Consider the following 16,915-nt stretch of genomic DNA (forward strand, 5'->3'; position numbering starts at 1 on the left):
CGCCAACCAAAAGTACTTTCCGCTAAATTAGATTTGAATAATGCGAGCTGGCAGGCGAGCAGACGCGGTGGTGTCCGCAATGCAGACGAGCTGGAAACAAGCCTCGAGTCAGTGGCCCAAAAAGGAGAATCGGAGCGCTCCATCAGCAAACGTAAAAGCCTTTTAATGGAACCCTTTTAGTAACTCGGCGGCGCATTCGCGTTTGCAGTTTGACAAACGACCAGTTGTTAGGGAAAATGTTGAATATGATGAACACTGTGTGACGTGCTCGCCCAGCAACCACAACTTCATATATCACGGAACGACATCTAATACAATGTCTTGAACAATCATTCTGCCAGACTCACCCAACTCCTGATTTTGATGTGAACTCTAACCACAAACGACTGCATTTTTGAAATTATTTAGGATTTAGCTCTTTAAAAACACCAGCGGTGCATAATCATACTGGTTGTCATTTCCAAGGATAGATTTGAGGAAAGACAAAAAAAAAACCAAGACAATTAGAGAATAAAAACGTTTCAACTCACAAGTCGATACAAGTTAACATAAAACATCAAATCAACAATCAGTTGACAGTTCATGTTAGCTTTATCGGCACGTTCTACAACTGTGCATGATGCATTTTATGATCATATTCAAACCACAAATGTCACTTCATATGTTTTCCATCTTGCTCACAATAGAATGCATGGACTCAATCGCAAAATGTTACATCGGCTTTACATTTAGTAAAAACATGCATGGTGACTTTGATCTGAACTCAGGTGAACTACTGAACTCCAAATCAAATGACAGCCTTTTAAACGATTTGGCATTTAGTTCTTCAAGAACACCAGCGGCGCAAACTCATCCTGGGTGTCGTTTGCAAGGATAGATTTGAGGAAAGGTACAACCCTGAAGACATTGATGTGGAAATCTCGGGAGTCCTTGTGTGATTCGACAACACCACCCCCACTGCAAATAGCTTTGGTTCCCCAGCTGACCACTCCAATCTGGAAAAAAGAACACATTTGTCCATTTTTTTTTTAAAAAAGATTACACTTAACCACCTGTGCTTTTTATATTCACTTATTCGCGATGTAACAAAAAAACGATTTAAACCGGAAAATCGTTTTTTGATTTAAAAGATGCGAGTGGATCGAATAGAACCGAATCGTATTGCTCCACTTTGAAATATATCGAGACACGTTATCAAATCATCTTTTATTGAAAGATGTACTGTTATTTACAGTACTTACAAGTTCATTGACATGTATGTAAAACAACAACCAAAATTGCATCTCAAACTGAGCCCAACCAATACCATATCGAATCAAACCGTAATACCACTGAGATGATAAACAATATCAAAATGGTAAATGGACAGCTTTTTATATCGCGCTTTAACTACACCATATGGTGCCCAAAGCGCTTTACAAAGCCTCACATTCACCCATTCACACACACAATCGCACACCAATGGCCGACTGCTGCCACGCAGCGAACTGCCAGGTTCACTGGGAGAGCAAATTGGGGTTCAGTGTCTTGCTCAAGGACACTTTGCCATGGCCACAAGGAATGAGGATCAAACCCACAACCTCACGGATGAGAGACGACCACTCTACCACTGAGCCATGCCGCCCCCTACAATACAACTGATATACAGATGATATACAATACCCGTTTTGATAACTTGGTACCTAACCTATTTTACCCGAAAATTTGAGCCACTGGTTCCAAATTGTAAAACCTTAAAAGATTCATATTTGCTTCATTTGTGAAGAAACAAGGCTCACCTGCACTGTGCGATGTTCATAGGTCTTGAAGACAGCTCCGCCCGAGTCACCTGTCCCAAATGACATTCCTCAGTGAAATATAAAGGTTCCAAATCAGTGAAAAGGCCATAAAGTAGGCCTACCTGTACACGCTATATGATCTCTGTAAGGTTCCAGACCACCAGTGCAGAGGAAGTTTTCCGTCACAGGAACTTTAGCATTTTTTGTTGTGATGCCAGTCGCATTCAGTGCATGTTCAATGCAATTGTCCCTCTGCGCCACACAACTGGAAGGTCAAATAGCTCAAGGGAACTTGTGCGGGAACAAGTGACTACGATTCACAACAGCTCACCTTATCACCAAGTTTAACGTGGACATCTTTTTCAGCCACCCAGTCATCGCTGCGTGTCAGGAAAGAAAGTGTATCCATATTCTTTAACAGTCGCTCCTCTGTAGTTAGAGAGCACGAAAATATAGCCAATTGAGTATTATTAATATACGGGTATTGTTCAAAAACAAATGTAATGAGTAGAATATAAAGATATCTCCACTTAATCGTTTAGTTTTTTTGTTTTCCACCATGTTTGTCGAGTGTGTTACTTAGTAATTTGACCTTTTTCTTGGGACGCAAATCCTTTATTATTTCGTTTACTTACCTTGTTGTGCACAGGTGGATTCACCAACCAGTTTTAAAGCATCACTGGTCTCCTGGGTGCCGGGTATGCAAATGGGCCTAAACAAGGAGAGAAGACAATGTTGCCAGCGGTTTTGCAAATGTTACTTTTTTTGTTATTATTACTGAATCATGTTGTACCTGACCAGAGAGGAGATTTGCACAAATGTGGTAAGTTGGACAAGAGCCACGTCATAGTCGTAAAACTCTTCCACACCCTCGTTCACTTTGGCCTTGATGTTGAACTTGGGGTGTAAAAAGAAATTCTTGACTCTTTTTGCTGTCAAAAACAAACAAGTGAGTTATCAGGAATAGAAAAGCCCCCAAAAAAAACAACAATCAGCAAAATTGTATATTTTTCACAACATAACTTTCCACAGATGGATTCCACAAAAATTTTACATGGTAAGTGAAGCGCCATGTAGCGAGGGAACAATGTAAGTGCAAACGAGCTTTTTAGAATACAATGCAAAATGAAGGAGGGTCAATCGGGATCATCTTACTTCTGCCATTTTTATCGTCAATGTCGACCGTGACGTGTCGGGGCAGATCGTCAATCGTGAAGCAGTGAGCGGCGGTCAAGACGAACATGGGCGTCACCAGAGAGCCCATACATTTCATAACTTCACCCTCGTTCTTCAAATAGCAGTCAGACACAAATTATAATTAGTCTACAAAGGTGCCATGGAACGCATGAGGGGGAAAAAAGATCAGAAATATTCTTCATTTTTTTACCTGGACAACAATCAGCGCCGCCCATGGATAGTTTTCCCTTCCTTCAGTGGTTTTATAATCCTTGTGAAGACCACACAAGCTGTTGACTTCACTCTCATCTGAAAGTGAATCAAAACCACAATTAATACCATTAGGAAAAAAATACATGAAATAAGGTAGAGTGCTCACTCTGTCACACCGATGCCGATTTCTGTAAAATAGTCCAGTTTAAATGTAATGTTGTATAGTGATTAAAGGTCAATCGTTTATCATTATGACATTGTTGAGTACACATTGCTTTAAAAAGGGGAAGTAAACAATCAAAAAATCTCTTTACAACAATATGTTGTATGCACCCCCACTAGTCTAAACAATGTTTAATATTGTTTTCGACTAAAAATGACATCCTAGTTGGAACCGTGATTGGTCGTTACCTAAGCCCTGAGCAACTGTGATGTCATTTTCGGTCGACAGCAAGTGGCAAAATGGCCGCCCCTAACATGGATAAAAACGGGTGGATTTGGCTGCTTAACCCATATTTCACAAGCACGATATTAATTTTATTTTATATTTATTTCGAGCTTTTTAGTTTATTTGTAATCCAAACTGTCAAATATGCCGACTAGTTCAGTTGAGGTTATTAGCTTAGTCTTTCTGGGACAAAAGGCAGTAATTGAATTTGCTCAATGGAAGGTAAAATATGCTTAATGTTTTCTTTCTTTTTGCCCCCGAAGTATGCATTGTAATTATGTTTAAAATGTCAACGACAAAAAATCAATAGTGTAAAATATGAAAGTGATACTTGAGCTTATTTCTGCAATATAGTAGGAAGGAATACTGGAGCCTACTTGTAAGTACATCAGGAAACAAGACAGGGCTGTTTTGTCATCATGTTGCAGATGAACACTATATGAGGAGATGTCGAAGCAAAATACATGAATAAGAAATTTTAAAAAAAAACCTCACCAATAATGTCATCAAATGTCTTTTGCAATTGTTTGATTTCTTTCATCCTGAAGTAATGGTCGCCGCCCGTCCCCACGACGAGAGGCTTCAAGTCCTCGTCAAAGATCACCGCCCCGATGGCGAAAACGTAAATGTCTGAAAAGAAGATGCAAAATGAGGAGCAGCTTCTTCATTTGTGCTGGACTCAAGCTCATTCAAGCAAATGCCAACTCACCCAGGTAGTCTTCTCTCGAGAGCTTTTTCTTCTGCTTATAATTGGGGTCCATGTATACTGTGTGCTTTATTTGTTCCACTGTACCCTCAGGTGAACCACCCATGTTATAAGCACCTGTGTATGAATCAAAAACAAACACTTCATCTCTATAATAGTGCTGGAAAAATTGTATAATAAGTATACAAGTTATCACATGAATAAGCACTTTACTATTTGCTGCAATTTAAATGCTACACACACACACTCACCAAATGCATGTTTCATCATTATGAGTTTAGGACCGCCTTTTGTACCGCCTTCTAAACTTTGTGAATAAATACGCAGAATGAGGAAGTGGGAGCCAGGAAGTCCCCTGGTGCTGAGCATCCACTTCCTCCTTTCTGCAGAAAGACAAACTTGGGCGTGGTCCTCGATTCCCGTCTCATGAAGTTGCATGATTTGAGGATGATTTGAGAATAACCCTGACAAGTAGATAGACCTGGACAAATAATACATTTTACCTTCAAATTTTACTTGAAAGATAAATATCCCAAACTTTTTGTGCAGCAGTACTGCCGTGTATATTATGAGCCATTGTGCACACACGTCAATGCTGTACTGTAGTTTATAGCCCACAGGCAATTGCTGTGCCATCCTTTATGTGTCATTTTCTGCCAGCTCTTTATCAATGTTAATTAGGAGTGTTATTTTATTATTTATTTTGAATTACATTGCTACATTATGTAAAACTGTTTTTCTAGACCACAATGGACTAACAAGTTCTCTAGACAAACAAATGGTCGTGAATAACTCTTGCCACAATGCAATCCACCAAAATGGTTACTATCAAATGCTTATTTTGCTACAATTTCAAAGCAGTTCGGCGGTTAAAATGACAGAATGTATTTTTTCAAAGGAAAAAAATGAAGGTTATTTCTATTGATTTAATTAACAGTAAACAAAGAATAAAAATGTCTCAATAACTGACTGCAGGTGCTACACCACGGCGACAGTGGAATGCTAAATAGCCCTCATTAAACTGCAGCAAATAGTGTGTATACTTTAAAACTGATTTCAGAGGCGAATGAAGTTACCGTCTGTAAAAACAATGATGACGTGACGGTGCTCCTTAAAGGTCTCATATCCTTTTTGCTGCTTTATAAGTGCTATTCGCTCCAAGAAGGTACTGAAGAGCAGGTTGAGATCAGTTCCGGCTGTGTTTTTATCTTTGAGTGGGGAACAACAAACAGTACATAGAACCTCAAAACCAAGCCGTTGAGAAAAACTGCATTTCCAGAAATAGGTCTGATTGATCTGTTGGACACTCACTGCCTATTGTAAATGTTTCCAATTGTGACTTCAAGAAGTTCAGTTTGACTTTGCCTTGCATAAAATCCAGAATGTTGACAACTTCAAATATATCCGAGGAGAAAAATACAACCTCATAGTTCGGAGAGATAGGAAAGGATGAAATCTGTGTGGTAGAGGGGGAAAAAAAGACACCAATTACATTTAGTAATGAGCAGACAAGTGCGTGCAAATGACTGGAAAATATGTTCCACTCCCTCACTAATTGTAAATGAGAGATTTACCAGCCAATATGGTAACCTGCCGGCTGCACTGAAAACATGCCAAGGGACTCAGGCCAAGAAACATCAAGTCAGGATTATAATGTGTACAGTAATTTATAATGAAATGCACTTTTAATGGGACGCTGTCTTGACAGCTAAATGGAATGAGACCCTGTTCATTGTTTCCCACACCATGTTAATACTTGGGTGGGCCACCCAAGTAAACTGGCCACCACCAAAGCAGAATTTAAGAAAATTTCATTAAAAAAAAAAAAATGTAAGCGTCGCGACCAGATATAATACCGCATGTAACATTAGTTCGCCGTCACTCACTTGTGGATCATGAGGTTAGAGGAGACGCAAGAAGCAGGACTGGGAATTTGTATTTTTCAGAATGTCGACTGATAGATTAAATGTGCAACCCACTAAATCACTGGGGCATTTTTGTAAGTCTGCATATTTGTGGCCAGCGTTCATCAGCAACTACAATCTAACTTGGATCTCCTAAACCAAGTTCAGCATTTAAACGAGACGTAAGAATCGTAGAGATACTACTTACAGTTTTCAACATTTGAAACATATGGACAATTTTCATGTGCAAATTTTCCCCCAAAAAATTGTATGTACCAAATTGTGAGTTAAAAGGTTTCAGCCAAACGCCAGCAATATACTAATTGATTATGCTCATTACAACTTGATTTTGCAATGTTGCACTTTTTATAATCCAGGGGGAAAAGTCTTCTTTCTTTTTTTTGTTACCTTGGTGATAAGCTTTGCTACAGCATCCCTTGCAGCTTTGAAGTCTTTTTCTTCGATGCTCTCAGAAATATCCACACCAATATAGATGTTGAGTGTTCCGTTTTTTGAAATCCGAATTTTTCTGCCTTCCTGTGTGTCGTCTGAATGTTTAAAAAGGTGGAATTAAAGAGTTAATGCAGTTTAACAATTTTGTTCAACTCAATTTTTTTATTTTATTTTATTTATTTTTTTTAACCATGCCCTAAGCATAATCTTACTGTAACGGCAATATCGTTCCATTTTATTGTGCTTGATACGTCAATGGGTGTCAGTAGACTTACCTATGGGCTCCAAAGTGGTGAGGCTGGTTTTAATTGCGTTGCCAAAGGCCAATGAAACTTCCAGTTGCGTATCATATGTGTAATCATCTGCGGAGGTAAAGACACCCACTTAATGACAGTTAATATGTCACTTTTTCCACAAAAGTTTTAATCATCTGGGAATGTTGATTAAAAATGGGGAAAAAAATACCAGTATAATTTAATACAACTGTATTATATACAAAAATAGAGAAAATACTTGAAAGGAGGGTTTTTTTCTACAAATACAGAAAAGGCATACGTTAAAATAGTTATCTTTGAGTAAACTTTGAGTAATATAAATATATATTACACGGCCAAGTTAACATGGTTAACATGCCTGTCTGGTTGTCTCACAGTTGAGCTATAAAAAATACATTTTAAATTAATAACATTTCAAAATGATTGTACATTTCCAAAAAACATAGATAAATAAAATTAATTATATGTGAAAAAATCCTCTCAATTAGACTGAGTGCAGAATTTGTGTGAGCCCCTAAATAATAAGTAAACTATTCTTAAAAAACTAAGTGTGAGTGTGGCAGTCTGTGGCTTACAGTAGCAAGCTGGTTCCGTGCCAGTCCACTGGCCGTTCTCTAGGCACACTCGCTCGCTGGAGCCAACCAGGAACAGATTGCGGCTGCCGCAGCTGTATTTCACTTTGTCGTCAAGTCCGAATGAATTCCCAGTTCTCAAAGCCCCGGCTGGGATCCCGGGATCGTCGCAATCACTTCCCGCTGTGTGTGGTAAGGTCAAATGCGTCAAATCAAAAATCTAATCAAAATACAGAACAGTAAACACGACACAGAGGAACCGGCATAATCTGTTTTGTGATGCAAAGTATATTTAATATTATTGTGAGCAACTTTAACAATATGCATCTATGAACATAAACATTGTGCTTAGATAAAGGAAAATAAAAAAAGAACTTCTGAAAAAATGTCAACACAAAAAAAGATGTTAGAAAAAGCAGTTCTTAAATGCAAATGTATTTTTTTTAAGGTAAATACAACTAAGACAGTGATTCTTTCACATACGACTAAAGGTTGTCCACGTACCACGCCACCTTTACAGCACTTTTGCTGCCATCTTGTGGCATATTTAGGCATTTCAAGAGAGCACAAAAACAGAATAGGTGAGTTTTTCAGCAAATAACGGCAAATAGGCGGGGTGAACATTGTATCTGCCTTTAGCAAGCAGCATAAGAACACATGTCAATCTGTGCGGTTGCTTCATCAGTATTTACTGTCTAAGGATTTAAAAAACTATTTTTTTTAGGTGAAACAGAAAAACAACGCTGTTTCTGTCAAGCTTTTTATCATGATCGTTAGCCATTCTGCTTTTATCTGCATGTTGTTAATATGAGCGTGTGCTTGGTAAGATTAAGTTTGTTTATGTAATTGAGAATTGCTAGTATTGTGCTGAGCAGCCAAAACTTTTCCTTAGTCACATCACTTATGATGATGGTTTGAACTTCAAGTTGGCATATGTCCAGTAAATAATTTAATGTACCACTTTAGAGGTTCCCCTGTTGAAAAGAGACCATAGAAGTAGACTCACAGTCAGGGCTGCAGATAGGAGTCGAGCCACTCCACTTGCCGTTTGGTAAGCAGAGCCGCTTGCCTGAGCCTCGCAAATTGTAGCTGGAGTAGCACTCGTATATGGTCTCGTTGTATACAAAGTATTTCTCCTGAGGGGGATAAACGCTGCCGTGCTTCAGCACGAAGGGGTTCGGGCACTCAACCACTAGGCAGAGAAACAGGAATTTGGATTCACTGCGGAGCGAGGCGAGGGGTGAAAAGCATCCACTTGGTGCTACTTACTCTTGCACGTCTGACGTTTAAAGCTTATGAGCCCCTCTCTGCTCCATGTGTCACTGAGCTGGCACACGCGCCTTTTGAAGGGATATGGATAAAAACCCTCAGGACAGTGATAGATCAGCATGCTGCCTACCTTTAGTCCCATGGTCAGTGTGTAATGACCTCCCTCTATTTGCACATTGTCCTCGGTACAATCGCACCGCACTTCTCCAGCTAAAATGAAAAACAAAGTTAACAGGCCACACAGGACATCTAAGCATGCATACATACAGGCAATGTAATCATGAACCTGAGCACAGATTGAACACTTTGAATTATTCTTGCATCTCTAAAAAGGATGTAAGGATGTTTAGTTTACATTTTCAATCAAGATTCTATCCTTGTAAAATGTCACACACACTGAGCTCACCTATTAGAAGACACAAAAGTGTTGCACACCAAACCCAGTGAAGTTGCATGATGGAAACTTCAACTAGCAGGGAAACCAAAAAATGAGAGTTTTTTTCAGGAGATGGGCTTTTATCAACTCACACAGCTGCAAGCCAAAATCGAGAAGTTACTTATTAACTTCAGGACAAATAAAATTAGATCAATATGTCAGAGATGACTGTGAAAGCTTTTTAATGTTGCAAAGACTCACAGTCATATTCATTTAGTTGAATTCGATTGATTACAGTCAAAATGAAATTAAAAGTCTTCATTTTTGACTGGAATACCAATCAGTAACTCTTATTGCTATGTTAGCCGTTAAGCATACACTGGAATTTAAGATTTGGATCAATTAAATTTTAATAGTGAGTAATTGTTAGTCTTGTTGTAGGGATGACGTCAACTGGACGCTATTGTATTAATGAGGACATCTTTTCCTTTCTTCTCGTTCTGTATTTCCTGCCATGTGAACACTTGCCCAAGAAAGACAAAGTACACTCACCTCATCATTTCCCAAAAACGGAGGCATATTTGAGCATGGATTTGTTTACACGCTGATCCAGGTATTGATCGCACGGGTTCAACTGACCCTCCAGGAATTCCCCCAGTCGTCCTCCTGCAGTGTGCTGCTCAGTAGAACATGGGGAAAATTTTTAACTTTTAAAAACTGAAAGGTAAACGGAGGACAAAATACCATTAGGATACTTAACACTTTCAGTTATATGTGAGCGTTCAGTAGTGTAGTGTGTGAGAGGTAATTCTGAATTATGTCTCTGACGGTCCCAGAAATTCTGGTTATAGCCATACTTACTGTTTTTCGTGTGATTGTTAATGCCCTAGAGTGTTTTTGCATACATGAGTTATGCTTGACAACTGCCTTGTGTGATTTTACAGTGTGGTAACATTTGAAAAACAATATTTTTTTTTAGGTTTTTAACATTCTGTCAAGTGGATAAATGTTAAACCTTAAGGAACTTGTATTGGTAGAGCCGCATCACCTAAAGAAAAAAATTGACTGTTCATGCAGGAAGTGTATTAATAAATATTATTAATGAACGAATGAATAAAATGATAACCACTGCTTCCATTGATATACTGTACAGTATTTATATTTAGTGAGACTTCAAATAAATCTAATTAATAACAAAGGTGCATTTCTATTTATTTACATTCAAATTGCACATACTTTATCTCTCTTTAAAACTGGAGATTTTCCTTGGGAACATAATTTCAAGGGAGATATGGGCCCAAAATCAAATTACATACTACTGAAAACAATGTAGGCAATATATTGTATTCATTTAGAAGGAAGTCTGTTATTATTATCATATTTTGTTTATTTTAAGTCAAATGTTGAGTCTTTTAACGACCCACATACCTGTATATGTACTGACTGTACAGTAAAACATGACTAACTGCGTTTAGACAACGACGTATTCCGCCGTAAAACAAAACTCCGTCGTAAATGGAGAACCCCTTTCCCTTGGCGAGCTTGTAACAGTCTTTCGAAAATCGATAATGGTCCATAAAATATCAAATTTCCCCTGCTTTAAAACTAGCGTAATGTTTAACTAACCAATGGACCCAAAAAAACAAATGGACCAAAATGAGGAAGTAAACCGGAAACTAATAAAACGGAAACGGAAGTGGCGAAAGGGCGGAAGTAAACGTTAACAAAACAACAGCGCGCCAATTCGATTGCCGACTGACTAGTGATCACCGAGGTTTCTTCTGTGTGAGCTAAATGCGTCAGTGAAACGTCAGTTAAACTCTTGGAAAATTGGGAAGCGTTGCTGGTTTTGTAGGTACGTAGCTGAAGCAATAAAAAGCGCATTGTGGTTGTTGTCATGCTACAGACGATTATTAGAAGAGATACGAGTGTGTACATAATAAATGTATGTTTCTGTTTTTAGTATGGCGGTGCCGTTTGTGCAGGACTGGGATCTTGTTCAGACGCTTGGTGAAGGAACTTATGGAGAGTATGAATAATTTCTTGTTACGTCTTTAACCTATTCTAATTTATAGCTTATGAACTACGCCTTGGTAGACTACACCACTATGACAATCATTTATTTGTTTTTGTGATGTTCCTCTCTATGTTCATGTATTTAGAGTGAGGCTGCTGGTGAACAGACAGACGGAGGAGGCGGTCGCAGTCAAAGTGATTAACACCTTGCAGGCTAAAGAGTGTGCAGAAAACGTCAAGAAGGAAATCTGCGTGCACAAGGCAGGATGTGACCTCCGATGCAATACATAAAGTATTTCAGTTGATTAATTTGGCAAGTGTGTGATCTATTTTTGCACCATTTTTTTTTTTTAGATGCTGAGCCATCGCAACATTGTGCGTTTCTTTGGCCATCGTAAGGAAGGAACGACCGTCTTTCTCTTTTTGGAGTACTGCACAGGAGGCGAGCTGTTCGACCGCATTGGTGGGACACAGATTCATTCTAATGAGTTTTGCAAGTACCATAAAAGCTTTCCTTCATTAGAAGGCAGCTGTTACATCGGTTGTCATTATTGTGCTTCCGTCAGTAATTAACAAATAAACGTCGCCAATCAAACTTCTGCTTTTAGAGCCGGATGTTGGAATGAATGAGAAGGATGCTCACAGGTTTTTCCAGCAACTTATAGCCGCTGTGGTGAGAGAAACACGTTTGTGTGTGTGTGTGTGTGTGTGTGTGTGTGTTGATCATGTGACCTTCTTGTTTCTGCTTCTATTGAATTCTCACTTCATGCTTTTTGCAGGAATACCTCCACAAAATTGGAATCACTCACAGGGACATAAAGCCAGAGAATATTTTGCTGGATGACAAAGGTAAGGAACAATTACTGTGTATTATTAGAGCTGCAAATAGGCATTGGCCGAATGACACGTTTGATGGTTTAGCGGGATTTTAAAAAGTCAAGGTTTGAATGACTGCTAAAACTGTCACTTTAATAGGAATTTCTTTTATTTTTTGAGGGGACTCCAAAGCAGGCAAAGGCCCTGTGCAATATGATTGGCTGCTTGCAGAGTTCACAAAACAAGTCTCCTCTTTGAAGATGATCGGAGAGGCAAACCGTTTTTTTTCTTTCATTCTTGGATGATCAGAGAGGGGAGGGGTAAGCAGATGCACACAGGTGGGAGGAGGGACAAAAAGGAGCGCTTAGATGGATTTTTGCTATGTTGATTAATGTGCATTGTCCTAGTTAGCCCTGGGGCCAACATAAGCAGCCTACTGATCTGTTCTAAAAATAGCTCACCAGTTATGGGACACTGTGACTTACTAAGAAGTACTTTCTTTTAACTTAACATGGTCAACATTTCTTAATGTACCAAATATGCAACATTTTGTTTATAATAAATAAAATATATTGTACTCAATGGAAAAAAAGCTTTTTTATTTATCCAAATATATATATATATATATATATATATATATATATAAAAAGAAGACATTCTAGAACCATGATAATTGTAATTCCAATGATATTATTGCTGTCAGAAATTAACATTTTTGCAGTCAATTATCCTATCGATTACTCTGAGAAATTCTAATGATGACAAATGCTATTAAAAAAAATGAACCCATCTGTGGGTTGCATGCATTCATGTGATTTTGATCTCCTGCGCTTTGGCCTTCCAGACAACCTCAAGCTGACCGATTTCGGCCTCGCAACGATGTTTCGCTTTAAAGGAAGGGAGCGGCCGATGAATCGTCTCTGCGGGACTCTCCCTTACGTCGCTCCAGAACTGTTGAGCCAACCGCATTACAAAGCGCAGCCTGCAGATATCTGGTCTTGTGGCATTGTGCTGACTGCAATGCTGGCTGGAGGTAAAAGGAGGTGTTATTTCAAAATCACCATATTTCGTGAATTTAGTTTTCAATATTGATTAGGTTCATTCTGACAAATGCAATTTATACTGGTAAATTACACAGTTGATTTTATAGCAGTATATTATCACAATAAACTGCTATTATGGAGGCCCACAAGGGAGTTGCATTCACCTGGAACCTGGAACTTGAAAGGGAGGGGAAAGAGTTGACATGTGTCTGGGTTCAAAGGGACGAAAGGGTTGAAAGAGAGTACCGGTAGCTTGCTGTCAGTAAAAGAGAAACCTATTGCCTTTGTGTCATCATTTACCGCATCTCCACAGTATAATATCATCAGATTTCTGTAATACGGTATCGTTTATTACATAGCTTAACTATTATCCCCGTATGATTATCGCCCAACCCTGAACGGAACAAGTGGCATTGAAAAATGAATGGATACAGAGTTATAGATTTATTAGAACAATTATATTGTTTAATTTGTAAACATATACAGTATATTATTAAATAAGATAAACCTTTATTTTTTTACATACATTGTAAATTGAAGGCCAGCTCTCTCAATGAATGGGTAAGGAAATGCAGTTTTGTCTTTTTGTATTATGCACATTTTTGTATTTTTTTTAAGGCGCTAATTGAGCTCATTTGTAGCCATTGTATTGACGCTGTTAGTTTGTGTGCAAGATGCAATGATTAGTCAAGAAGTCTGTAACTTTTTTTTGTTTTTTTCCATAATTCTCAAGCCATGCTAACCAAAGTTTTTATTTTATTTTTTATTTTGACATCCACGTTTTGGGTCTAAGCTTCTGGTCTTTTCCTCCCAGAACTACCATGGGACCAACCGGCTGCAGTCTGTCAGGAATATTCAGACTGGCTTAACAAGAAAACCTACCTGTCCCCCTGGAAGAAAATACAGCCGCTGCCTCTCTGTAAGACCTCAATGTGTAAACCATTGTATGCCCCCTTTTGTGTTTGACTCCATCTTCTTTTTGTCAGGTTTGTTGTCCAAGTTACTGTTGACCAAACCAGAAGCACGCATTACTATTGCGGACATTCAGAAAGACCGCTGGTTCACTGAAGGTAAGTCTTAAAGGAGCCTGTAACTTAACATGACAATTGAATTAACAGATTTATAATAAGGATTTTATACAGGTGTAAAGCAGCCGTTGGCTTCTTCAAGCTCAGGTACCAACAAACACCAACGGTCCAATGTTGAAGTCACATCTCAAACCACCAGGTGAATTATAATAATAATAATAATAATAATACTATTTTCTTTTCTTTAGATATTTATTTTGTGTGCTCCTAACACCAACATTACGGTATTGTCTGCGCAGGGATGACAAGATACAAATCTCCAGCTCCCAGCCCGACATTGCCGTGGGAGGCTGGGAAGCCATGTTGCTCATCGGCCAATCAGACGGTCAGGTCAGCTTCTCTCAGCCGACCAAACCCGAGCACATGCTGCTGGGGAGTCAGCTGCTGGGAACGCCGGGAGCCAGTCAGGTGACTCCAAGAAACTCTGTAACTCTAACCCTAACCCAACTCATTGAAAAATCTCATGGCACATCCCCGAGCAAATATGTCACAATAGGTATACGTGATATAAGATTATGCTGTTTCAATAGACTCACAAATTTACTTCAGTGACAGTCATAGTACTGTATTTTATTTTATTTTTTTTGTATCCTGTTGTATGATTAGCAATAGGTTACACAGGTTCATTGTACCGTCTGCCATGTAGTGGAAGAGCATTTAATTGTTCCGCCTGTCACTACATAGCTGGCAAGGATCAATTTGATTATAGTTAACGAAAACTAACAAAATAAGTAAAACTTCAGCCATCTATCCATTTGAAAATTTCCAAAACATTTTCTTCAATGGGAAAGTCAGGAGGGGAGAGGGAGAGAGAACTAACTGAAACTAAAATGTTTGTGTTTATAAAACGGTAACTATAATAATAGCGAAAAATGTCCTTCGTTTTTGGCTTTGTCCAATTTCCCAAAAACGGAGGCATATTTGAGCATGGATTTGTTTGCACGCTGATCCAGGTATTGATCGCACGGGTTCAACTGACCCTCCAGGAATTCCCCCAATTTTATACATGAGCTTTCATAAATGCTTTTATTTTAGTTTTACTCTATGGGCAAACCGTCAATTGGGAATTGTAGTTTACATTATTATACAAAATATTTTGTGACTTATTTTTTATCTTGCACTTGACAAATACTCCATATGTAAAAACTACAATAATAATACGAAAAGTAATGATCTCATTATGAAATCTCCTTTGTGGATGCAGACACCGTGGCAAAGATTAGTGCGGCGAATGACGCGTTTCTTCACCTCCGTGAACGCTGACACCTCTTTGGCATCGCTGAAAGGCGCCTGCGATACCTTGACCCTCTCCTACAAACTCACCTGCAGCAATCAGGTATGTGAAACTCAGTGGGAGACATGGAAAACAGGCTGGATAGGGGTACCCGGGGACCAGGGTTGAGAACCACTGTTCTACAGTATAGTCAATACTGTGCAGCAACAGGCAGAGGGCGCCATTAGAATGCTGGTTAAAGTTGCCACAACACTCAAAACAAGAGGTAAAGGGGAGGAAAAAAAAGAGTGTGCTTCCCTATGTTTGTGTCATTATATGTGTGTCTGCGTGTGCGTGTGCATGTGAGTGATGGTGTGGAAGTGTGCACTAAGGTTATTACAGTTAATGGGTTACTAACAAAATAAACAAAAATTGGTGGGGGGAAACATTTTCGTTAAATAAATAAAATAAAAACAAACAAATGTTTTTGAAAAATGGAAACTAACTGAAACAAAACTAACTAGAATTATATAGAGAATGTTGTTGGCTTTGTCAATTAACATCATGCATGAGTTTTCAATTTAATGTATTTATTTCTGTACCGCTGTTTGGTTGAAAACGATGTTTAAAAAAAAAAAACCTGATCTAATAACTAAGTAAAACTCACTGACTTGGAAAAAACTGTAGCAGGGTTTACATGGAGCCTTGTATTCTGATTAGAATGAAACCGGAGAACCAAATGGAATGAAAATAAACATTTCAACCAGAATAACATTTGACCAACTAAAGTGGCTGCTTTGAACATAAGCCTAAATGTTGCGTCCTTTAAGATTCCCTATTTATTCTTCCATTTTTAGCACCATGATGTGTGTGTGTGTGTGTGTTTATTTAAACATCATTTAACCTATTTTTGCCCCTCAGGTGACTGTGAGCACGATGGACAAACGCAATAACAAACTCATTTTCAAAGTCCATTTGCTTGATATGAATCAGAAAGTGCTGTTAGATTTCAGGCTGTCCAAGGTGGGTTTTAGTCTATACTTTTTCATAATACTCATGTAAAAGCAAAACAAAAGGAAATTGACACACCGAGCTATCATATTATCATCATTTTGTGTGTTCAGGGTGACGGTCTGGAGTTCAAACGTCTCTTCTTGAAGATAAAGCAGAAGCTGTGCGACATCATCTGCACTCAGAAAATGACGTTTCCTGGCACTTGAGGTCGCTGGTGACGACAAACAAACATGATGTGACAGTGAAAAAAGGGAGGTACATGTATATTTGGAGCTGTACACTTTTTTATTTAATTTTATATTTTATTCTGTTTTGTATTTGTTCTCCCCACTTCGTGCTGAAATATTGTTTTTTGTAATGTATCAAATATTGTCTCTAAAGCTTCTAATGACACCCGTTTATTCTTATGTTGCTTCACGTCACTGTTCAAAATGTTAAATAAATAATGTTTAAAAAAAATAGACATGAAGACCACTTGTTGGGTGTTGGAATTCAGGACCGATAAATTCTGGATAGCCTCTGGTTTATTAATAATAATTTGCTCCCTTTGGGCAT

General features: G+C 38.5%; 2 protein-coding genes across 2 annotated transcripts; one reads left to right on the forward strand and one right to left on the reverse strand.

Moving 5' to 3' along the window:
* Positions 1–142: 142 nt before the first annotated feature.
* LOC147161120 (complement factor B-like) lies at positions 143–9,358 on the reverse strand. The gene is made up of 18 exons (XM_086098811.1): positions 9,201–9,358; positions 8,795–9,004; positions 8,532–8,717; positions 7,529–7,708; positions 6,954–7,040; positions 6,634–6,773; positions 5,633–5,777; positions 5,398–5,529; positions 4,325–4,438; positions 4,111–4,245; positions 3,166–3,263; positions 2,934–3,066; positions 2,572–2,710; positions 2,414–2,490; positions 2,110–2,207; positions 1,901–2,030; positions 1,779–1,828; positions 143–995 (listed from the first exon to the last, which is right to left on the reverse strand). The coding sequence occupies exons 1-18, from the start codon at positions 9,247–9,249 to the stop codon at positions 819–821; spliced, it is 2,280 nt and encodes a 759-aa protein (XP_085954937.1). The 5' UTR covers positions 9,250–9,358; the 3' UTR covers positions 143–818.
* Positions 9,359–10,877: 1,519 nt separating this feature from the next.
* chek1 (checkpoint kinase 1) lies at positions 10,878–16,914 on the forward strand. Its single transcript, XM_086098814.1, has 14 exons — positions 10,878–11,025; positions 11,134–11,199; positions 11,333–11,447; positions 11,541–11,649; positions 11,795–11,859; positions 11,966–12,035; positions 12,847–13,035; positions 13,860–13,964; positions 14,032–14,115; positions 14,188–14,272; positions 14,373–14,541; positions 15,338–15,469; positions 16,268–16,369; positions 16,471–16,914. The coding sequence occupies exons 2-14, from the start codon at positions 11,135–11,137 to the stop codon at positions 16,564–16,566; spliced, it is 1,386 nt and encodes a 461-aa protein (XP_085954940.1). The 5' UTR covers positions 10,878–11,025; position 11,134; the 3' UTR covers positions 16,567–16,914.
* The last annotated feature ends 1 nt before the right edge of the window (position 16,915 follows it).

The sequence above is a fragment of the Leptonotus elevatus genome, chromosome 16 (assembly GCF_054856555.1).
Source record: "Leptonotus elevatus isolate MCC_2025b chromosome 16, RoL_Lele_1.0, whole genome shotgun sequence".
Lineage (NCBI taxonomy): Eukaryota > Metazoa > Chordata > Actinopteri > Syngnathiformes > Syngnathidae > Leptonotus > Leptonotus elevatus.